The following is a 24,901-nucleotide window of genomic DNA, read 5'->3' on the forward strand; positions in this document are numbered from 1 at the left end:
CTGACCAGCTGGCGTCAGTGTGAACCTTACAGCTGCTGTTCAATAGACGTCCTGCGACGTTTCTCTCCAGAGGGTCAGTCTTTGCTGGTGGGAAGTGAAGAGAAACCCAAACAAGGTTGTGTTTCAGCCCCTTATGGCTGATTGCCAGGCACCCTCACCACTGCTGAGTTTTCAGGGAACACATTTGAGCTGAGAACGGTTTATCACCGGGTTTTGTCGGGAAGCCTGTCTTTCCCATTGGCCCCACTGGCAGATTTCTCCTCAGGTAATTGCTGCTCCTGACAAGTGATGTGCTTTTATCTTATGGACTGTGCGTGCACCTGGTAAATGATATCCGCCCCCCTTTGCTTTTGTTGCTAGGGAACCCAGAGGCAAATTGGCAGCCTGTTCTGTGTAGAACCTAATGCCAGGCTATTTCTGAGGACTACCTTTCTCTCTGTCCTAATATTACTATTGGTCTTTTTTCTTTTTTTCCCTTCCTTGCCCAGATTTTTTAACCTGCTTTGAAAACAGTTTCTTTGCAGTGGATTCAATCACTTCTTCTTGGTCCAACAGGGATTCCTGGGAGGTGACTCGAGGCCACCCCCAACTGCTAAGATGAGTTTGTAGAAGTCAAAAAAAAAAAAGCTTCCCTCCCTCCAGGCAGACAGTCTGGGCCCTGTGCCCTTGTATTTATTCACCTGTCCAGCGTCTTCCCAAGGGCTGACCCCCTCACCTGGAGCAACCTCTTGTTTGTTTTACATTTTGGCCTGCTACGAAATAGCCAATTTGGGGGAAAATGTACCATTTAGTAGTTGTTTAGTTCATGCATAGCCTTAGGGCGCCTTTGATATGCTAAGTGTCGGAACACAAAGGTGGGAAGATTGCTTCCAGGTGTCTGTCCTCCTTGAGGTTGCATTCGGGTGTAAGAAGTAAGTAAACCAACAGAGAGATGAGACCATTGCAGGGCCCTGACTAGTGCTAGGAAGAAAATATCATGGTACTTAAATGGAGAAGAAAATGAGAGACCTACCTAAGGAGGTCAGGGAAGGCCTCCCTGAAAAGGGGTTACGTGATGTGAGGTTTTGTAGGATGAAGAGGAGCCACCCAGGTTAAGGGCAGGGGGAAGACTTCTGGGCAGGAGGGGCTACAAGTACAGTGGGGCCCTCAAGCTACAAAGAGCTTGAGAAGTTCAAGGAAAAATGTGCTGATGGCTCTAGTGACCTAGAAGGAGAAAGGCACCAGTGAGGGAAAATCCAGAAAGACCTGGAGATTCAGACTGTCCAGGATCTGTTAGGCCAAGGATAGGAATAGGAAGTTAGCCCCGTAGATGATGGGAAGCCCTGAATGGTTTTAGTGCGCTGAGTAAACATTTAAAGACTCAGTCTGGCTGCTGTGGAAGAAAGAATAGAAGTTAGCTTTGCTTGGACCCAGCAGGTCTCTGAATTCTGACATTTCGTTTGGTTGCCCAGTATTTGACGTTGGATTTACTTTGGTGAATGTTGGTACTTCCCTGGCATTTAGGGAGATGCCTTTTGGTGGGTGAAACTAAGAGTGACCTGCCCTTAAAAGCTTAATCCTATGATTACTGTTTGTTTCCACCTTCTACCAGACGGGCCCTTAGTAGGGACATTACAGTTGTCTGGGAAGACTGGTGCTAGTGGATTTGTGGAAGCGCGGGTGCCAAGTCTGGGTGCAGTGCAAACGGGGCGCAGGACGTCCGGGCTCGTTTCTGAAACACCTGCTCTCTCGTTGGTGTTGAATTGTCCTAAGGCACTCTCGAGCACAATGGTTGCTTGCTTACTAAAGACTGGGAATCCGCTCTGGTGTCCCCAAGCTTGGCTGATGTCCCTTGTTGACTCAAATTTTGATTCTCATTTTCTCCTGAGTTGCTGCTGTCAGAGTCCACAGCAGTCATTCTCCAGGGTTGGTGTGCGCCAGCATCAGTGGGAGGGCTTGTGGGGTCCCCACTCGCTGGCCCCAGCCCGGGGGCTCTGACTCAGCAGGTCTGGGCCGGAACCGAGACCCTGCAGGCCTGTCCACTTCCCAGGTGACGGCGACGCAGGTGGGCCAAGGACTGCTGCACTGAGTAGGCAGCTAGTCCACAGGACACCAAGTGAAGCTCCAAAAGCGGAAACCTCAGCAGGGTTCTCACGAACCCTCGATAGGCTGAACTGGGCAGACGAGAAAAATCAGTGACTTTAAAAAAAACGTATCTCCTGATTTTTGGCATTTCTTATGTAGAGGGCGCCCAGAGGGCTGGAAATGGGGAGGCCCGTCCTCTTCAGCCAGATCCTGGAGAAACGTCCTTCTTTCGGCCCTTCAGGACGGGCGTGGGTTTCGTGTAGCCCTCTTCTAAGGGAGGCGCTGTGTAACATTGAGCAGTCTTCCAAAACAAGAATGGATGAAGTTTCCACAGTGAAAAAACTTCAGCATGTGAAACCTGACCATTCGGTTCAGGAGGCTGAAAGATGATTTCTCAGTTTCCCTTGTTTGGGGGCTAAAAGCCATTTGCATTTTTATTAGATTCAAAATGGTGTGTCATGCGGATGGACATGTTTCTTTTCAACAGGAATCCTTTGTGTTCGAACCCAACTGTCTCTTCAAAGTGGATGAATTCGGCTTCTTTCTGACCTGGAAAAGTGAAGGCAAGGTAAGGCATTACCTTGCTGTCTGGGTTGGGCAACTTAATTTCTCAGCAAGTAGACAGAGCACCTCTGGAGGGCACAGAGCCTGGGCTTGCTCATTCATTCAGGATCTTAGAAGTACTTGCATGTGCCCAGGCATTGGGGATCAAGGACATTATCCTAGTGACGTCCTCCTAGATTCCAGTCTAGGAGCACAGTCAGCCGTCCCCAGTCCATTACGCGTCATTGAGTCCTGAGTGACAAGTTCAGATGGTTGCCAGAGCATCAGGCTAGTCTGATTTGATCTTGGGGGCTGGGAAGTTTTCCTGCAAGAAGAGATGTTTCAAGCTGACACTGGAAAGGTTCGTCAAGTGTGTGTTCACCTTATTTAACCCCAGTCCTCAAGTGCATGCACAGCCCCGTGTACACCACTACTGAATGCTTGAGCTGAATTTAAGAAAAACAGACTTACAGCTATAAACAAGCGAGCATTATCCCCCCTTACTTTTTTATCTATACGTGCAAACTTAGTGATATACATACATAATATTGTATATATTAACATTTTATCAATTACTATTTGGCATTGTGTTCATATACATATGTTTGAAATAGAACGTTTGGGGTCTTGACTTTCTGATGGTTGGAGATTATGATTGTTTTTCACCCCTTCCTCTGCCTTGCTCTCATCGCCATCGTCACAGACATTTGTGAAGCACCATGTCTGTGCTAAAGTTCTGCCAGTGGTTGAGCTCACGTGCGGTCCTGTATTCTCTCTCTCCAGGAAGGACAAGTGCTGGAATGCTCTCTCATCAACAGTATTCGGTCGGGAGCCCCACCCAAGGTGCTGTGATGGGTGGGCTCTTCTAGGCACAGCCTTACTGAGGTTGGAAGCGGCTTCCAGAATGCCGGCTGACCCGTTACTGCCGCGCCGCATCAGCTGGGCACTGAGGACGTACACCACTGAGGAGCCTTATCCGCAGCGGCTGGCTAACTGGGACTGCATTGTCCACCTTTAGCTGTATTTAAAATGCTGTTAACTGTTGAAGGAGACGATGCTTGGGTGCTACCAGCCTTAAAGAAACAGTTCCCTTAACTCAGAAATCAATTTGACAAGCCTTCCCCACCCCTGCTTTAAAAAAAAATTTTTTTTTTTAAGCCAACAGTGATTCACTTCTGGTCTGTGATTGACGTGGAAGTGTAAATTTCTCAGGTAGTTCCCTATTTGTGCACCTGCTCACAGAGCTCACCCTGGAAGGCTCAGTTTGCTCCTGAGAAAGGAAGAAATGACAGAGTGTATAAATCAGCCTTTTCACAGCGATTAATTTGTTTGAATAAGAAGTTATTTGCATAGTGGTGCTAGGATTTTAAAAGGCATTTCTGTTTTAGAATTTTCTGGTTGTGGAATTATTTTCCTTTTCTATAATACACCTGCAGGCTTTTAGGTGTCCAAAACAAATATACTACATTCCTCACTTTAAAAACAAAAATACAAACATACAAAGCTGTCATCTTCTATATGAGCTAGTTTCTGGGTAACCGCGTGTTGGCATTTTCTCCTGAGTTCTTCTGGAAAACAAAGACACTCTTTTATTTCCTAATTAGGCTGAACTCACACAGCTTCCTTCCCATTTGAGGATGCCTTGGCTTCTAAAGATGAGAGCACTCCTTTGTAATCCAGGCTACTTGAAAGACTTGGTCTTGCTTTTGAGAGTGACCTGGGATTGACAGCTGGTTGTGGCAATGCCAGCTGTACCCAGACTGTCCTCGGTGCCGAGAGACCCTTTGACCTCTGGGGACCTGAACAGACCCCAGTCAGGGCCTTTCCCGTCCTGTTGCCGTATTCCAGGTCCACAAATTACTACAACCAAAACTCTAACGTCCTTCCATGTAGCTAAAGTCAATAGTATTATAAATTTATCAGATGATTTCAAGCATATGAAGTGTTGAGCTTTCACCTCAGTGGGTTTTAGAATAATGCTAGATATCTGGGCATTTTATATAGAAAACATTTACTCTGTGTATATTATTATATATCTCCTATATGTATATAAAATATTACTAGTTTTTTTTTTTTTTTTTTTTTACCATGTTTCCTTAATGCTCTGTGATCTGACATACATCTTTTCCCCTGTATGTATCCCTCTTTTCAGGATCCCAAAATCTTGGCTGCTCTTGAAGCTGTTGGAAAATCAGAAAATGATCTGGAAGGGCGGATAGTTTGTGTCTGCAGTGGTACCGACCTGGTGAACATCAGCTTCACTTACATGGTGGCTGAAAATCCAGAAGTAACTAAGGTAGCCTCAGTGTAACAGCCAGCTCCCTCCCACCCCCACCCCAGCCCTCTCTGTGTACAGTGTGTGGGTACTTTTTAGGCAGAAGATGATTGTAATATATATTTTAAATTTTCATAACACTTTAATTTAAAACCTCTATATTGCCATTGCTTTGCTGGAATGTTTGTGTTGAAAATTCAGTAAGCACAACACCCTTTTCCAGGTCACTCATGTATACATATTATGGAAAGTTGTAGGAAAAACTAGCCCAGCACTTCTCAAACGTGCATGTGCACAGGAATGATCTGGGATCTTGTTAGAAGGCAGACTGATTGATTCGGTCAGGTTGGGGCCGTTTCTAACACGGCCTCAGTTCTGCTGGGATCCCGGCAGTGCCAGGGTGCTGCCCTGAGCAGCACAGTTAGAGCAGCAGGGGTCGAGGTAAGTGCCGTCCGGTAGACAAATAATACGAGCCACATATGTAATTTCAGTGTTTCTAGTTGCCACATTTGGAAAGTAAAACAAAACAGGTGAACTTAGTTTCAATCAAATATTTTATTTAACCAATATATTCAACATACCATTGTATTAATGTGAAATCAATGTAAAACTTATTGAGAAATTTACATTCTTTTGCTTATACAAAATCTGGTGTTTATTTTCAATCTGAGGTAGCTACATGCCAAGAGCCACATTGAACAGCGCAGGTCCAAATGATTAAAAAATCCAAAGAGCCCCCCACCTCCCCACCAATAAGCGTAATGGTCATGATTGGTTAAGATCCCTCTTCTAAAACTGTACCTAGCACGTCCTCAACCTGGCAAGTGATCACCACTGATCAGAATCTCCATTTTTAGCAAAGTCCCTGTTTGACTGCCCGTGCAGTGACATTTGGGAAGCTCCGGGCCTCAGGGCTTTGGAGCGAAGAATGGATGCTCTTGCTGTCACAGAAGAGCCCTTGCTTCTGTCCCTGCGGTGGCATTTCTGTCCGTTTTGTGCTCCTGTTGCAGGTCACCTCACTTTGGGGGAAGAGAGTTGCAGTGCCTTCAAGTTCTTTGATTACTTGCTCACATCTGCACCGAGTTGGATGGTTTCTTTGACCCCGCTGACCTGAACAGGCCTTGTTCCTGCATTGCGGAGTTCAAGCCTTCGATTTGCCATGGTTGCTACGGAGGTCTTTGTAGACACTATTTGCCGTAGAAGCATTCAGTCCCGGAAGTACATGCTGCCCACCCACAAAGAAAGAGATTTGTTCATCTAATACAGATATTTAGCCACCTGCAGCTTTGCAGAGGAACAGCTCAGTAGACCCGCGTGTCCTCGTTTCAAGTCAGGCCCTCTTAGAAGAGGCAGTCTGACATCGTCCTCCTAAATCTGGTCTTTTCCTTGCTTTATCCGAGTTTCCTCTGAGTCGCATCTTCTTTGTATGTAAATGGAAATAATACACACATATCTGCTCTGACGATGGTATTTAGTGCACAGCTTTTCTCGTTGAAAGCCCTTTGATGGGTGTTGGCTGTTATGGCCACAGAGTCGCAGAATTTTAGCACTGGAATGGAACTTAGGGTTCTTGCCACTTCAATTTTCAGAGGAGGAAAATGAAGCCAGAAAGGTTAAAGGAACTCATCTAAGGCGACACTGCAGGTAGGGGCAGGGTCTACAGCGCACACCTCCTGATGCCCAGCGTTAGGCTGCAAGTCCGTCCTGGGAGGATGGCTTGGACCAGGAAATGCTATTTAATAGAATGACTTTGCTTTCTGTGATTTGGTTGCTGTCAGTCTTGGCCCAGTTTGTTTAAGAGCAATAGTGAAAACCTCTGTTCATGAATAAGTAGCGTTTACGTGTGTTTGTAGGGTGGAGAGTATACTGAAAAACCAGACTTGTCTATTTTTAGGGACTCTTCCCCTGAAATACCAGAGCAACTAACCAAAAAAGTGTAGACTCTAAAATAATTTAATTTGATATTAAAATTCAAACCCAGTACTTTTTAAGCCTACTCATATTAAAGCTGCTTAAATGTTTCACCTCCTAGGAACTGTTCCTTAGAATTTTTTATTTCACTTAGACCATTATAACTCACTGTCCAAACTAGACAGTCCATAGTTATTAGAGCATGCCCTTTTTATTGATTGACACTTGAAGATGATATTAAACAAAAGTTCTTACTAAATATGCATGTGTGTGGATAATCTTTTCCACTTCCTGATTTCAAAACCTAAAAGAACTCTTTTAATCCAGGCCATAATATTTACCCGTTCCAGCCTTAGAAACATTTCTCCGTCCCTGCTGTGTTCCAGCTCCCTGTACGTGAACTCTCCTTGGCACACACAGGCCATCTGAGTGAGAGGATTTGTACAAAATACACACAGATGTAATTACCTCAGGTCAGAATGGTGACAATTCAGAAATGGTCGGCTCATGTGAGACTTGGAGAATGCTGCCAGTGTCCTGGAGATGGTGTTTGCCTCTCTGTTGGTGGCACCACTTGAACACGAGTGGAGCTAGAATTGGGGCTCTGAAAGCCTCTTAGCCTGTTCAGTAAGAAGCTGTATCCTGGTGGGTTTATCTCAATTGCCAGGGCAAGTAGCCATTTGAAAAACAATGCCTAGAGACCTTCGGTACTTTTTTTTTGTCTTTATTTATTTTTTTAATGTTACATTCACCCCCCTCACCCCACTCCTCCCCCCGTAACAACAACCTCCTCCATCATCATGAGACATTCATTGCACTTGGTGAATACATCTCTGAGCACCGCTGCACCTCATGGTCAAGGGTCCACACCATAGCCCACACTCTCCCACGTCCACCCAGTGGGCCATAGAAGGACATACAATGTCCAGTAACTGTCCCCACAGCACCACCCAGGACAACTCCAAGTCCCAAAAACACCCCCACATCACATCTCTACTTCCCACTCCCTACCCCCAGCAACCACCATGGCCACTTTTTCCACACCAGTGCCACATTTTCTTCGATTACTAATCACAATAGTTCTTAAATAGAATATCAGGAAGTCCACTATAATCCATACTCTATTCCTCCACCCTGTGGACCCTGGAATGGTTGTGTCCATTCCACATCTATATCAAGAGGGGGCTTAGATTCCACATGGATGTTGGATGCAATTCTCCTGCTTTCAGTTTTAACCTGCGGCATGCAAATGTTAGGCTGCTGTCGGCCAGTCTTTCACTGTTAGGCCTGAAGCTGTCTCTTAAAGTGTGGTCTGTTGGTTTGGGTTCTGTATATTTCTTGCCTGTACCACACCCATAATGTGTGGTCTCAGACACCCAGTTTGGTTTCTTTAATGTAGACCTGAGACCCCAAAGACACACTCCAGAGAGTAGTCTGAGTACAGAACCCTACAGTGATATGCCTGTTTGCTAATATTTTAAGTTATCCATACAGACTTGGGGGAAAAAGTTTTTAGCAACTGGCCTGTGAAGAAGTCTTTTCAGAAGTTCAGCTAGAGAAACAACAACGCTCCTTCTTTCCACAAGAATATTTAAATGGTTTATGTAGTTTCTTTATTACAACTGCCATAAACAAGTGGGGAAGCAAACCTGAGTGACTCATGGTAAGCACACACTTGGAGTGGGAAGTAGCTTACTAATGGAGGGTTCAGCAGTTGCTGGATGGACAGTGTGTTTTGCACAATTTGGAACCTTGGACAAGTCTTGGTTTGACTGGTGAGATTAGGGAAGAAAGTTTATTTCTAACAATTGTAAAAATAATACAAAACCCATTTGGAGCATTCCAACATACCTCCCTTGGCTACTCAGAGCCGCCAACTTTAGCTTTTCCCCATTTACCATATCATTCTATCCGTCCATCCATATCTCAGTTCATCTGTTTTCTGAACTTCGGGGAGTGGCTTCAAATGAGTATTTTAAGAGTCAGTGAAATTTTATATGAAATCTTGATTTTCTCAGAGCTGAGATGTCAAATAAATACAAAATACTTTCTGTATTTTGAAATCTGAAAATATTGCACTTTTATCAATAAATGATGTCATTCTAAGACATCTTTGTAGCACTTTTCAGTTTCCCTCTCTGCTTAAAAAGCAGCTAAGCTCGCCTGGCCATTCTCCCTCTTTAGAAGATTTAAGTTCAAGTCCATATAACTTTCTCCTCCTACTCAATAAATGTCTAACGGCATCTTAAACTTGACAGTCTAAACCCAGACCTTTCACCCTTCTCGTCTGCCCCTCCCAGTCCTCTCCCCCTCTCAGCCCCGTCCTTTCAGTTGCTAAGACTGTGAACATTTCCTCAGCAGCCGCTTAGCTCTCCCTGTAAGACGTGTCCAAGGCCATCTGCTTCTCACCACCTCCATTCCTACATCCTGGTCCAGGCCAATATCGGTTCTCCCGCTACACTCCAGAAGGCTCCTAACTGGTTGTTTTGCTTTGGCGTTGTCCCTTTTAGTCTATGTTCAAAGCAGCAGCCAGTGGGGTTCTTTTAAAATGTAACTTGGACCCCATCTCTCTGCTGCTCAAAGCCCACCACGTCTACCTTGAAAGAGCTGCGACTTGTGGCCCTCTCCTCTTCTGTCCTCATCTCCCTCTCCCCCCCTCCCCGCCCCGTGTTCCTCTGGACTCGGGACTTTGCATATGCTGATCCCACTGCCTGGAACCCGCTTTTCCCCCAGTTACCTGCCACGCTTTCTCCCTCACTTTTCCCAAGTCTGCTCTACAAGCTACAAACACATACAAGTAGCAGGGGCTGGCCATCTCACCCCCTCCGTGCTTCCGACCCCTTCCCCTGCTCTGTTTTTCTTCTCAGCCCCATTAACACAGTCGTGTCCGTGTTGTCTTCCTCCCTCACCACGGGAAGGCTGCAGTCTGGTCACTGCGGGTTCCAGCGTTAGACTAGTCTGTGCCCAGCAGTTAGTTAGTGCCCAATAAATACCTGTGGACTGAATCAACATTCTAACCCAGGGCATAAATATGCATATCCATGAATGCTATCCACCTCAACTTTTAGTTTCAGTGTAAGAAGAGCTAGTAAAATGATCTTTTCACAACAAGACTGGGAAAATGTTGATTCAGTGATAGTCTACGGGGAACAAAAAGATCTGAGATCCCACAGTGTTATTTTCAGAGTCACTTTTCAGGGTGTCGCTATGATAAGACTCGAGTCTTAGGCTTTCCAGTTTAGATCATTATATGCTGCTTACCCAATTCCTCCCTGTCATTCCACTTAGAAACTTTAGCTTTCATTTCCTCTCCTTAAAAGCCTTCTATTGACGGGAAGCGGCTGTGGCTCAGTCAGTTGGGCTCCCGTCTACCATATGGGAGGCCCTGGGTTCGCATCCCAGGGCCTCCTTGTGAAGGCAGGCTCGCCCGCAAGCGCCGTGAAGCGCTGCCCGGCCCGCAAGCACCGTGGAGAGCCAACTCAGTAAGGTGACGCAACAAAAAGGGAGACAAGCAAGAACACAGAAGAGCACGGCGAATAGACACAGAGAGCAGACAGCAAGCAAGCCACAAGGAGGGTGGGAATAAAATAAATACAGACACAGAAGAATGCACAGTGAATGGACACAGAGAGCAGACAGCTCCCAATAAAAGCCATGGGGTGGGGGGTGGATATATATTTTTAAAAAAGCTCTCTATTGAGAAAAATTGGTAACAAATTGCTGCCACTTTTACCCCAAACCCAGGCTCTCCTACTTTTGTCTGTCACAGAAAGCTTTTCTCCCGCTTTCTGAATCACCTCATCTCTTTGCTCACTGTTTTACCTTAAACCTTGCAAACAATTTAATACTGAACATTTTAACACCTTCCCTTAGAAAAGCAACTCTGGTTTTTCTCTCTGAGTGCAACTGGCTTGGAAGGACTGCAGTCTCTGGTAGGTTGAAGAGAGCTAGGTGTCTTTCATTAAGTTAAAGATTGCAGGTTTGCTATGCTTAAGATTGCATTGCAACCCTCATTTTTAAGAAAATCTCTGCAAATAAGTCTTATTTTATACCAAGTTTAACTTTCCTTCGAATACATAAAGAAGCTGTTAGAAGATTCAAAATGCAAAGATTTGGATTGAGCTTAGACAATTTCCAGATTGCTCATTATACTTTATGCATGTTGTAAATATTGGCAAACTCTGTAAATGATGCTCTGTAACAACGTAATCAAATGAGCACGTGAATAACTACTATAGAAGTTGTTTTCTGTATGCAAAAAAGCCGTCAGGTGATTTATTACAGGTAATAAAGCCTTAGTTTAGCAAATAGGGTTGAATGTCAGAATCACTTTGCCGAACTTGAATTAGGCTGAATAGAAGGCTTACTGCAATTATTCCTGGGGAAGGGATTTATTCTTTGCTGAGAAAAAAAAGAAAAACCAGGGTCCTTTTTGGGTACCCCCTCGTGGCTTTGCTAACATCTGTAGAACCTCCTGCCCCTCAGCTAGTCCGCACAGCGCTACCCAAAGGGGATCGGAACAGAGACCTCAGGATTACACAGGGGCTTCTTAGAAACGCATATTCTCAGGTCCCTCCCCAGAACGACTGAATGAATGAATCTGAAACTTGGGCAAGGAGCCCAGGAATCTGTTATAATGAGCCTTTCCCAGGTGATTCTGATGCAGGCCCAAGTGTGAGGCCCATTTCTTTAGCATACAAATAATTTTATTTTTATTTATTTTTTAAAGATTTATTTTTTATTTACTTCTCTTCCCTTCCCGCCCCCCTCCCAGTTGTCTGCTTTCTGTGTCCATTCACTGTGTGTTCTTCTGTGTCCACTTGTATTCTTGTCAGCGGCACCCAGCATCTGTGTCTTGTTTTGTTGCATTATCTTGCTGCCTCAGTTCTCCGTGTGTGCGGTGCCATTCTTGGGCAGGCTGTACTTTCTTTCACGCTGGGCGGCTCTCTTTACGGAGTGCGCTCCTTGTGCATGGGGCTCCCCTATGCGGGGGACACCCCTGCATGGCACGGCACTCTTGCGCACACCAGCACTGCGTGTGGGCCAGCTCCACACGGGTCAAGGAGGCCCTGGGTTTGAACCCTGGACCTCCCATGTGGTAGGCAGACGCCCTAACTGTTGGGCCAAATCCGCGTCCCTACAAATCATTTTAAATAAAAAATCCCAAATGTTGAGCCCAAACAAGTTTTATCAAATTGAATGACTACAGTGTACAAGTATGTTGACCTGTAGATGAACAGATAGCCCTTGATTAGTACCCACAGAAGTAAGAACAGCAAAAAGAACGCTCAAAGTGAACTCACTTCTAGGACCTAGAAATACATTTGTTTTAACATTTGTTCAAATGTCAGAATGATATTTCTTGAAATCTAGTTTTTTGTTGTTTTTGGTTTGGGTTTTTTTGGTTGTTGTTTTCTCCTGAGTTGAATCCCTCTTCTCTTTGATCATTGTCTGCTCATTTTTGTTGTTTTTTTCTGCTCATTGTTTTTGCTCCTTGCCTGCTTGTTGTCTGTTTTCTTCAGGCGGCACTGGGACCCGAACCCAGGACCTCCATGTGGGAGGGAGGTGCTCAGTGGCATTGCCTGTGGTCCTAAGGTGTGGTGCCCAGAGCAGCAGCTTCGCAGCACCTGGGAACTTGTTAGATTTGCACATTCTCAGGCCCTGCCCCAGCCCAACTGTCTCAGAAACGCTGTGACTTGACGAGCCCCTGGGTGACGTCCGACAACCACCAGCCTGTGGACACGCTCTCTGATCAGCATTTCCATCCTGCATGTCTGGGCAAAGCCGTGAGCCGCGGTGTGTCCACGCAGCCAGCCTGCCGCCCCGTGTCTGCTAAGTGCTAAGGTAGCTAAGCTAAAAATCCGGACTCCTGTCGGTCAACGGAGCCGCATCCTGTGTGTGTTCCAGTGTTGGTGTTTCTGACGCACCGTATTCCTGGGATGGGGCTGAGTATCGACCCCCTGGTCTGCGTTGCTTCTGATTTGACAAGATGGCAGAATAAGCTTCCCTCACACCACATGCTCCAGACCTTTCATGAGGGATCTACTCCCACCTGATCCTTTCCAGTGGGCGGCTGGCATCAGTCTTGCGCCTTCTCTCCCTTTGCTGCTGCTTGTTTCCCGCGGGAAATTGAAAAAGAAAAGGTCGTGTAACTGTGAGAATGGCCGAGGGAAGACTATGTTAGTTTATTCACACCCCCTTCCTGACTCCTGGTATTCAGACGCTTGTTGCCATGTTTCACTTAATACTTACTGTTTTAGTTAGCATTTGGGTTTCAAGTGGACCCTCTGCTGAAATGCCAGGTGCTGGCTGTAATTCTGACTTTAAAACCCACACCTTGGATGTGTAATAAATAGATGCAGTGATGGCCCGAGCGAGAGGTCAGGAGCGAAGGAAGGAGCCAGCACCGCGCCGGCTGGCTGGAACATTTTACTGGGGAAATTGGAGAGTTGGGCTGCAAAGGGGGCCTGCTTTGAACCCAAACCCAGGCGCTTGGACCTCCCCGCCCCACCACCCCGGAAGTGTGGGCAGGTTGTAATTGGCACTGTCTGTGGAGGAGGGCGCCCACCAGCCGCACCTGCTAAGACGCACCTGAGCAGTCACATGGGCGGGAGCCTCGCTGTCCCGAGGACGGCCGGGGCCAGCCTTGTCGTCTGGGCGCCTGCTGGAAATGCAGGAGCCCAGGCCGCAGCCCCAGCCTGCAGGATCGGAGGCGCATCGCCACCACCAGCCATGCCGGAGCAGCCCTGGGTAGAACATGAGGAACTGAGCTGTCCTCGGTGTCGGTGTCAGAGGAGGCGAGATCGGAGGCTAAGGTGGAGACCCAGCGGGAAGTCCAGTAGCCCGAGCGCGGCGCTGCTGCCAGCGGCAGGCTGACTGTGTCCGGGAGAAGGACGGTGCATTTGTTTTAAAGCTGTCCTGGGCAGGACCTGTCAGGCGGCCTCCTGTGGGCTCCTGGTGTGTGTGAAGGTCGTCAGCCCCTGGGCCTTTGCAGTACCGTCCCCATCCCACCTGCCCTGAATTCTGACAACACCTGTGCTTCCTTGGAAGGCTCGGGTCTCTCTTACCTAGTCACATGTGGATTTTTCACTCTCAATTTCCTTGGTGCTGGACTTATGTAAGAGGAAAGCTGCTTGTCCAAACACGTGCCCTGGAGGGTGGACACTGGAGCTGGAGGAGGTTTTCTTTTGTTTTCAGGGTGTTTCATCCACTCGTCCATGAGGTTTCCTTGAGTAGTGGGGGGAGGAGGGGAGGAGGAAGCCTTGTGCAGAGGCTGGGCTCCTGGCCCACGGCCCTGAGCGTGTCGGCAGGCCACGCGTCGGCAGGCCACGTGTCGGCAGGCCACGCGTCGGCAGGCCACGCGTCGGCAGGCCACGCGTCGGCAGGCCACGGGAGCCCTTGGTGTGGGCGGTGCAGCTGATGCTGCTTACTGGTCCTGGATGCGAAAGGCGTATTGCTCATGGGTGTCGCTTAGAAGGTACAGAAGAGTAAAAAGAAGACAACAGAGATCCCCAGAGCAAATTGCCCAGTTAATGCACTTTTTATTCTTGAGGTGAAATTCACATAACTTGATCGTTTTGCAGTGCACAGTTCAGAGGCATTTAGTCCAGTTGCCCTGCTGCACAGGTAGCCCCTCTCCTGAGTTCCAGGTCACCCCACAGAAAGCCCACCCAACGGTTATTCTCCGGTCCCCTCTGCCCAGCACCCACCCTTCAGGGTCTTTTTTTCGTGCCCACGGTTTTCTTTTATACACCTTTGGGCTCATACTGTTGATAGAACTTACGATATTACTTTTTATCATTTAGAAAAATTTCATGTGCTTTTTTTTTTTTTGGTCTTTAAAACTTTGTCTTGGACTTCGGTATAATTTTAAGTCCCCGTATCTTGGAGGTGGCTCTTCTCGGTGTGATCAGCTCTGACTCTTTTAGACGCCTCCCAGGCGACAGTCCTCCAGGGAGTCTTCATTTCACAGGAGCCTCTCCCATCGCGGCTTTCCAGGGACTTACAAGCTCCACAGGCAGGAACTCTGTGCTCTAGGCTCAGCCCAAAGCAGCGACTTCTACCCAAATGGCAAGTCTTGTCAAGTGACTCCACCAAGGGCACATAGCATGAGAATTACTTTAATTGCACCAGAAGCATGATAGGAAATTTGGATTTCACCTTGTGGTCCCTGGAAGAGAAAAATGTCACTGTCTTTAAACTGCTTTTCCATTTTCCCTATAGAACCAGTTTTTACTGCGAGCAAAATTACACTTGTGAACACGGTGCGTCTGCCGCGCGGGGCTGCGTGTGGGGCGCATGCCATCTAATCTGCGGGGTGTAATTAAAGGCCTGAGGAGGCAGGAAGGGCTCCTTGTCACCAAGCACCGTGATCTGGAGCAAGTAATTTAAGAATCATAGCCGGAAGTTGGCACACGGTGGCCTGTGGGTCCCATTCAGCCCGCAGCCTGGTTTTGTATAGCCAGTGTGCTCTGACCGGTGCTTATACTTGAAAGTTTTCAAAAATGAATCAGCCGCAGAAAATACGCAGCAGAGAACCATGTGTGGGCCCCAAAGCCTGATAGAGATACTGTCTGGCCCTTTACAGAAAAAGTTTGCCAAATAATAATAATAAAATAATAGCAGCAGCTAACTTTGTAAAAACTATATTGGGTGCCAGGCGCTGCTAAGTTCTTGGCAAGTATAATTTAATTCTCACAACAGCTCTATGAGATGGGTATGATTATTTTATCCTTGTCTCATAGAGGAGGGAATAGGCCCAGAGAGGCTGAGTGACTTGTCCCAGATTGCACAGCCAGCCCAGCTGGTGTTTTGAACCCAGGCAGTGACTGCACTCTTGTCTCTGAATTGTACCACCATGCTGCGCTGCCGCTCACAAGATGACTCGTTCCTCCCCTGCATAGAGAAGGAGGCGGGAACAGCCCTTCTACCTGCTCCACTGTGGTTCAAACGTACTTTTTAGGTCCTGATTTAAAGAGGAGAGGTAGTCATAGAGCAGCACTTCCCAAAATGGGGGCCCAGAAAAGTGGACTCCTCAAAACCATGCACATGGAAAGCGGTGCCATGCTTAGTGGGGTGGCAGAGCCTCGTCTGCACGGGCTTCTTTACCGTAAGCGTTCTCCGAAGCGTTAGGGAGTCACTGAGGGCTGTCACAGGCATTCTGCCCAGTGTGTCTCCAGAAGTATCCAAACAAGGGCGTCCGCTCGACGCTCATGTACTCATCATTTACCATGCGTGTTCTGTGTGTTGTCCCTGCCTCCCTCCTGCCACGTTCTCCCGTGTAAGTAGGAAGTCCATCATCCACCACACTGGAGCCCCACGGTGGGAGCCGTAGCAGTTCCTCTTACATTGAAAGCCCTGCTTAGCTTGTGGGTTGTCTGTAGGTGTGATTTACCTGAACTAACTGGTTGCTGCTTTAAGCAGGAGTTAGCCAAGGGCTCCTTGATGCATTGTATTTATCACAGAGACTCAACAGTGTGTCTTCATAGTGAAACAGTATTCATTTTAGCACGCTTTAATTTGCCTACATTGTCTGGTAGCACAGGTCAGGAGGAACACAACTTCAGGGGCACACTTAATTCACCAGCCATGTACTCATCCCTTACCACCAGGTTTTTGCAAATTTAATAGAGTTGTGACCAAAGATAACACTCTCGAACTGGTGGTTTCTTACTGACATAGGATGATGCTGTTGGTTTTTCTAAAAATTTAAAAATTCTTCAGTTATTTTGAGTATCTGAATGCATGCCAAATTCATGTTATAAAAAATAAAATACCTTATTTTCTTTTTGCATGATCTCTGGGTTTATGAGAATAGAGATGCTCTGTGAACTTCGAGACATTAAAGAACAGTTTTGGTTTTCTAAAGGCAAGCACAAGTGAACACTCTGCATTATGTTTACTGAATGTGTGCGTGTATGTGTATATCTTTTCCTCCTGATTATGGTGTACATAACAGTATATTTAAGGTGGTAGATGTTTAGAATTAAGTATGGTAGATATTTGAGACCAGAATCTATAGATCCTATAGGACACTGTTGTGGAATGTCTAGAATTAGGTGTAGGCAGTGCAGCAGGTGTTTCTTAGGAATAACACATCGGAACCAAGTCAGCATAGGCAGTTTGGCGGTTCAGTTTCCAAGCAATGGCCAAAAACAACCTGGGTTTCCTTTCTGGTGACTATTTAAAGGTCCTTGTTTACCTCACTACCTGGTGTTGCCATGGTAACAACAGGCTGTTTTGACTATCTGTGAGTAACTAAACTAATTCTGACGAGCAAAATGTAAATATTGTCTAAACTTATCCACTTCCATCTTTCAAACGCTGCCAGCCATCCTAATGTGTGACAGTTTCGTTCCTGTTAGCATACTCATTCGCCCTGCTCTGAAAGGGATTTGAGAATCAAACGGCACTCACCATGTTGCTCCTTTAATCCTCCACCAGCTTTGCTCTGGGGGCAGAGGACAGCAAATCACAAATTTGGCTGTTCTGAAAGGCATTCGTACTATGTCAATTAAAAAGGCCTGGATTGCTATTTTCCTTCTCAGTTCTTCTCTTCGGATTTGAAGAATGTATGAGGGTTCTAAGTGACTCCTAACGGCTTTTGAGATTACTCTTAGCTTGTGTTTCTATTCATCTTACACAAACTCCTTTGCTGTCTGGCCATCAGTTTCAGAAGTAGTTTCTAGGAGAGTCATCATCTCGGGCTCACTGATTTAAGCTTCCATCGTGGATTTATCACCGGGGCTTGTGTGGGTAGGATTGCATGCGCAGCTCTTTTTATGCGGAAGGTTCTTCAGGCTCCATAATGTACTCTTCTTTCTGGGGCAACAGTTAGGGTGAACTTCAGCTTCCTTACCTGCTTTGTTTTCCATGTCACTGCCATCACTGCCTGTCCTTCTAACCATGGGCACAAGTGAGTTTCCAACACTGGCACTGTAGCTTGTGTTACTGGTTCTCTGTAGTTGTACTCCTGTCTCTCCCTAGTAGAGCCAGGAGAAAGTAGTTGATGTGAAAGAGGGAAATTATTTTTTTCTTCTTGACATGATTTCAAAGCTGGTCTGTGACCTACAAAAATAAACCCTGGTTGTTTGGCTCCCTTTTAATTTTAGGTTGGGTTTAGCCTCCTAGATGAGCATGCTTGAAGGGTAAGATGTTCATGTTAATTGTCAATCCCTGCCTAAACCACCAGCCTTTCTGTCCTCTAATCCACCAGCTACTATTTGAAAAGTGCTGAGTATTTCATCATCCTCTGGCCGAGCCATGTCTCAGACCTGGGCCAGATGCCACGGGGGACCAAGACTTTGGAAATGCTGGCCCTTGGCCTCTGGTTACTCCTCCTGCTGTGCTGGCTCCAGCCTTTGTCCCAGGTCTGAAGACTAGACACTTAGGCGGTGGGTTTAAGTCCTTGTCTGTGGGCGACTTGGGCCCCAGTTCTGAGCAATAGACATTTGCCTTGTCTCCTGGACCTAAAGAGCTGAGTGTTCTTCCAAGAAGCCTGCAGGCCTGAGCAACCGGCCGGTGATTGGAAGCTGTTAGTTCCCACCGGTGTCACCAGACCGTCTCCCTGCTGCGTGATAGCATGCTGCAGCATCTCCAGCTCTGGATTTCCTGTGACTACAGAGCATCCTGTGAGCCAGCTTCTCGATGGCCGCCTAAGGCCCGTAGCTTTCTCTAATACACTTCCTCATGCCCTCACAGTGATGCACGGGTGAGTCTATTTTAATCCAGACCCTGGAGAGGAGGATTTAAAATTTGAAGTACCCACCCTACAGCTGGTGAGTTAGCATTTGAAAACCTCAAATCAAAAGCTCATAGCCCCTTTAATTTTGTAAGTTATACCTCAGCAAAATAGAGGGGAAACCGAACAAGACAAGCCTGTTCTCAGGAGACCACCTCCACACCCACTTCCCTTATCTTTCTGTCTGATCAGCACAGGGTGCTTTGGCCTAATGCAAACCTGGAAGGCTGTTGAAACTCCAGATTTCTGGGCCCACCCACAGAATTACTGCTTCAGTAGGCCTGGGATTGGGCCTGGGACTTGGCATTTCTAGTAAGCTCCCATGGGGTGCAGCTGATGGGGGGGCCACACTTCTGACAACCACTGGCCTGATGGGTGGGAGGAATGCATTCTCATCCAGTAGGAAGTGTGCGAGCCCTGCCATCCTTGCACAGACAGGCCGTAAGAAGCGTGCAAGCCCAGATGCCTACATGGCAGCTCTTGGACACTTCTCAGAAATGCAAAATCTCTGCAAGGGTACTAGACCTACTGAATCAGAATCTGTACTTTAGCAAAATTCCCAGGGTATCTGAATGCACATTAACTTAAAATAGATATTTAAGCTGCATCATCTAATTCCGGGGTTCTCAGTTGTAGGTTCACATTGGAATTATATGCAGTGTTTAAAAAGTAAGTCAGTGGTCCAAATACATTCAGATTAAGTGAATCAGAATCCCCAGGAGTGGGTCAGGCCTTGTGAGAGTTCTTACAAGCGCCCCAGGTGATTCTAATGTGCACAGGAGCTGGGACCTAGTCTAGTCTTATTAATATATACCATCCCCATCATTCTCTTTTAACCTGTATCAGCTGGAAATGCCTTTCCTTGGCCTATGCTCAGTTAAATATTAACAATACGAACGAATCTTCTGCTAACTGACATGAAATGATTTCGTTCCCCTTGCTTATATAGCCCATAAGAGAAACCACGGAGTTTTACCTGCAGTGTCTGTTTACTTCAGAAGATGAGCCACTGGCTGTTTTCAGTCGCAGTCTAAAGCTCAAGAACCTGACTAAACCATTTCTTGTTTAAATATGAAAGTACACCTGAAGACTTGTGCTATGTTGCAATTTTATATCCTGAGCACATTTTAAAAATGTCTTACTACAATATTATCCCCTGTGGAAATCTTTTCTCGAAAAGCTTCATACTTTGCCCGTGTGCATGGAGATGGATCTTCTTTCCCTTTTATCCCTTTACTCTTTTCAGAACTCATAGTGTAAACAGGTCAAAACCTGTGTTCCAAATTATGTAAGTTCCTGACTTAACATTATATGAACAGACAAAAACTAATTAATTGATAGAACAATTAAGTTCCTTGGGAATAGCCAATTAAAATATGCTCTGGCTTTTTATTATACCCATTTATTTACTTAAAAAAAAATACAAAACAAAACTGCATAGGTCAAGATTGGAGTTCAGGTACTAAGGTGTTCCCGTGTTCTAAATATTTTAGGTGGCCCCATCACAGTCATTATCCCCACAGCTCATACATAGGGAAGGTGACGGTCAATAAACAGCCGGTTGCCTCTTCAGCCCCCTGAATTTCCATTCTAGCAAGCATGGGTTCATTCAGCCTGAATGGGAGGGACGTGACTAAAGCAAAGGGCAAATAGCAATGTAGCGCTTCTTCCAGGGCCGTCACTGGGTGAGCAGATCTCCTGAGCTGAGGGTGTTGTAGGAAACCAAACTCAGATCTTTCTAGATGCACAGTGGAAGGAGGCTCACTGCTAGATGAGTACTTCTCCCACGCACGGTGTGTGTGAGTTTCCTGGGCATCTTGTTAAAATGCAGGTTCTGATCTGTGGGTCTGGGATGAGACCTGAGCGTGTACGTTTTCAGCAGGCTCCCAGGTAGAGCTGAAGCTTCTGTTTGGGAGATATACTTTTGAGCAGCACAGGTCTAGAACAGTACTTCTTAACCTGAGCTTGCAAAAGAGTCACCCGGAAATCTCCTTCACAGCTTTCCTGTTCCCATCCCTAGAGACTGATTCAATAGGTGGGGCCTGAGAACCTGCATTTTAAAAAAATTCTCAGTTGGTGCTGTGGCTGCCAGTCCCTGGATGACATGTTGGGTAGCAAGTGCCTAGTTAACTTCTGAACAGGCCTGGTTAAGATGCTTCCACCGTCTCCGTCAGAACTGTCTTCCCTGAAACACAGAACCAAACACCAAGAAATGAAGAAAGAGGCTACCATGTTTCCCCGGGACAGTTACACGGCCCGCTTAGAGGATGTCATAAGGGCTCTTGTTTTTTTCTTTGAAAATGTGCATCTTTGGCTAAAGAGTAAAAGGGATGCTTCTGGAACAAAATCTGGAGATAAGATTGAGGTGAAGGAGGAGGAGCTCTGCCTGAAGCGGTGCCGACTGATGACGGGACCCTCGGGATGGCAGACCGCTGTGTGCGTGGGAAAGGCCACACAGCGAGGTGGCACTGGCTGCGTCTTAAGATAGCTTTGGCGTTAATGAGTACATTTGCTTTATACCTTTTTTGCTTTACATTTTTTCCACAAAGGGCATGTGTAGCTTTCATAACCTGAAAACAACACCATACAAATGTTTTTAAAGGAAACCAAGGGCAATTTATATCCGTTCAGTACAAATTCCTTGTTTCGGGTGTCGTTTTGTTTTGTCTAGGGGTCTCTAAATTTTCCGTCTGCTGGTCCCAGTGTCCTGGGACAAGGTTAGGAAAGGCCCTCCCCTGCAGGTGAAGCCTGCTGGAGGGAGACCCGGGAGCTGCGCAGGTGAGAATCCTGGGCGGCGCTGCCCCTTCCCCTCGATGCTCTCCGGCCACAGCCCTCTGGTGTCTCTCCGAGGAATTTTTTTTTCCTGATTAAAAGGGCTACATTAAGCTTTGGGTTCATTTAGCCAAAACTGGAAAAGATGAGTAAATGGGCGAACTTCAGCGGTGCAGATCCTGCGGGAAAGCCGGGAGCCGCCGGCCTGGCCGCTGCACTCGCCTCTGGGCCCCGTCGGCAGGGACGGGCGTCCAGGGCAGGCAGGGCCTCCTCGCGTGTGGCCGGGACGCGCTCCTTCTAGAAGCACGCGGCCCCGAATCCCGACGACGTGTCCCCGGGCCGTCGAAGGATGGCTGGTTACCACGGACTTATTTCCAGCAAGTGGGAGAACACTTCTGAGCCCTTCAGGGCGTCTGCTAATCTGGAAGGTTCTGACTTTCTAGAGCTCTGCTGACACCTGCTGGCGTTTCATCTATTTTATGTTTAAAAAAAATAAAACGCAAAAAAATACCCCACATTTTTCCTTCACATTTTTCTAAGTCTTCCAGCCTTGTTATGCTGAGTACAGTGAAAGGGAAGGGAGCTTGAAGGGCTCTTCCCACACGGTAATAAAAAGGGGAGACGGGCAGGTGGGGGGAAAGTACCTCCCGTGTGAAGCGCAGGCAGTTCTCTGCCTCGCACCAGCCACTCTGTGACCTTGGGCATGACCCCCTCACCTTTCCTTATCCCCATGAGAGAAAGAAGCAGCACCCTCTTCCTCAGTGGCGTTTCCTACCAACTAACGCCAGGACGGCGCCCTGTCAAGTGTCCGCCTCGAAGGTCACTCTGACCTTCCCACACAGCAGACGAGGTTCCTCTCCAGCCTCGTGTCCTCGAAAGATGGAGGAGAGCCGTGAAGCCTCCTCAGAACCCGCAGCTTTGTGGCGTGTGTGTGCAAATAGCTTGAAGTGAAAGGATCCGAAGAAGGGAAGGACCTCGAACTTGTTTCACGCGTACGCTCAGAAACCACGGGCTTTGTTTCGTGTTCTGGAAGACGTAGCGAGGCTTCAGGTTGGGAAGATGCTTCCCAGTTAGCGCCAGCCAGCTTCTCTGTGCTTTTCCTGCATGCTCTTGGGAACCTCCACGTGGACCTATGGTTTGTTAGTCCAATCACAGGATATTTGACCTTCCCCAGGGAGGTATCGTCCCCATTTAGCCTGACGGAGGAAGTGAGACATTTCTTGAATGCTATTTCGTTTCTTCTCCCTCAGAAGATAGACTTTCCCGTCATGCTCGCTGAGGTTTCTGGTGCTATTTACAATCCTCAGGAAATGGCCTTTTCTGGTGGTGAAAAGAAGTTTGCCTCTAATAGCTCCTAAGTCTCCCCTGGGACAGCTGTTAGGTATTCCTGGAGCACAAGGAGGAAAGTGAAAGGGCTCAGATAGATTTCAGTCACCCCCTCTGGCCGTGTTGGGTAGGTCTCCTGTTTAGACCCGTGACATGATGCAGCGCTGCCCGACGGCCCTCTGTGATGATGGGAATGCTCTTTATCTGCCCTCTCCAGTGCGGTCGCCACAAGCCACATATGGCTATTGAGCGCTGGAACCGCGGCCGGCGTGCCTGAGGCACTGACTTCTGTCTTTATTAAACAGTGACGTGGTTAGTCACCACCGCAGTGGAGTTTACATCTAAATTGTATCCTAAATTGTTGTCTCTTCCTTGGCAGTCAGGTACCAGCTTATGTGTGGATCACAGTTCTGTTTAACCCACGGAATCAGTTAGCTACTAAGTGTTTTGCCAAGAGCGCAATTCTTTAATTTTAGCAACTTGGCTTGGCTTTCGTAGGCATCAGTTGTTGGCCCCAAGAGCAGAGCTGGCCTTAACACACGGGTCAACCTTCTCTAGCAAAATGCCCTTTTGAGACCAGCATTCCTTTACTGCTATGCATACTCTCACTTCTCTTCCTTGTACATCCCAGGAGTGATGGTATGAACTAAAACTGAGACCCAATTCCTTATTTAAGAATAATATGAGCACATAGCAGTTGGCTCATAGGACCCTTGTAATCAGGGAATTTTTTACTTTTTAAGGCATTGCTGCAAAACCCAGGCAGGTAAGATATTAACAAACTTTTGGGTTGAAGTGGAATCACAAAATAAAATTGATGAATTCCTATGCGTTCATGTTCTAAAATGGGAATAGCTAAATATGTCATCACTTACTATGTAATCTTGCTTTGAAATAACTAAGAATACCAGTAACTGAAAAAGGAGTTATATTTAAACAGGCTCCAAATAGAAAGCTTAACAAATCAGTCAGTGGATGACATTCCTTTGTGGCAACCCTGGTTTAATGACACTATAGAATGAAAGCTGTTTATTAAGAATAAAATATGACGGGAGCTGGTGTAGCTCAGTGGTCAAGTGCCTGCTTTCTATGTACGAGGTCCCAGGTTCAATCCCTGGTACCTCCTAAAAACATTAAAAAAATATGAGCATGCAAAACATGGATGGCTGCATAGCAGGAAGGGGATATGTGAAGAGCTTATTTTTTATTATGCAAAATGGATAAAGATGGACTAATAAAAGCTGTTTGGTGCCATCAGATTTGCTCACCAAGAAAACATTCTCTTTCTTTTTCAGCAATGGGTAGAAGGCCTGAGATCAATCATACACAACTTCAGGGCCAACAACGTCAGCCCGATGACGTGCCTCAAGAAACAGTGAGTTTCGTTCGCATTGGCATTGCCTTGTTCTTGGCTGTTCTCAAGCAAATGGTCCAGTTAGGAGGTGAAGTCAAGGTGCGTGGCCAGGCACATTCCTGCTTGTCCTCCCCTCCGTGCCCCTGACCTTGGAGGCGGAGTCGACCTGCACACACCTGTACTCCTTATGCCACCTGGGCAGGGCATGCATGGCAAACCCTCAGCCCAGAGCCTATGTGGAAGGAACGGTGGATGGCAGAAAGTGCCCGAAGTCCCCCACCTAGACTGGGGTCATTGTGTCCCCAGACTGGGTCTTCTGCTACATACTTCGGAGCTTAGGCCTGGCTGGACCCTGCTGTAGCTCACGCTTCCATTGTGTGAAGCTGGGAATGGGGAATGGGGCCAAGAGAAACGTGTGCAGTGCTACTCATTGCTCAGATGGGAGCGGAAGCACTAAGCCCCGGACGGGGCTACCTGCTTAGCACAGAAGGAGGAATCCCGAGGTGCCTTTGAAATTCAGCAGGCGGGCCCCAGTTCAGCTCCCTGGCCAGAATCCAGACCTGTCCTAGAGTGCAGACATGGGACGCTGCCACCCGGGCCCTTGGCACGCAGTTGTGAGGTGCAGGGGGTCACCCTCATGAGAAACTTGGGATAAGCCTGCATTTCTCAAAACCAGACCCTGTGCCATGCTACTCGTCACGCCCCCAGGCTAAAGGGTGACTTGCTGTCACTATGGCAGGTCTGAGAGTCCCAGCTCTGGGCTGTGCAACCCAGCTTTGCCCCTTAGCTGCTGAATGAACCAGCAGTGTTCTCAGCTTGGTGCCTCACCGTCCTCTGCATCGAGAGGTGGATGGCTGCCCGCCGTACAAAATTGCCTTGCGGATTAAATGATGTCACGTACGGCTCCCAGCTGACA

General features: G+C 47.1%; 1 protein-coding gene across 28 annotated transcripts in view; it reads left to right on the forward strand.

Annotated features, from left to right (window-relative positions):
- The window catches only part of PLCB4 (phospholipase C beta 4), a 383,120-nt gene that overhangs the window by 260,924 nt on the left and 97,295 nt on the right, over nt 1–24,901 (forward strand). For all 28 annotated transcript variants that reach the window (XM_058287543.2, XM_071211556.1, XM_058287545.2 and 25 more), the window contains 4 exons: nt 2,552–2,632; nt 3,391–3,450; nt 4,760–4,903; nt 23,927–24,006. In XM_058287543.2, the coding sequence (XP_058143526.1) occupies nt 2,552–2,632; nt 3,391–3,450; nt 4,760–4,903; nt 23,927–24,006 (365 nt within the window). The remainder of the gene's footprint in view (nt 1–2,551; nt 2,633–3,390; nt 3,451–4,759; nt 4,904–23,926; nt 24,007–24,901) is intronic.

Source organism: Dasypus novemcinctus, chromosome 24 (genome assembly GCF_030445035.2).
Source record: "Dasypus novemcinctus isolate mDasNov1 chromosome 24, mDasNov1.1.hap2, whole genome shotgun sequence".
Classification (NCBI taxonomy): Eukaryota; Metazoa; Chordata; class Mammalia; order Cingulata; family Dasypodidae; genus Dasypus; species Dasypus novemcinctus.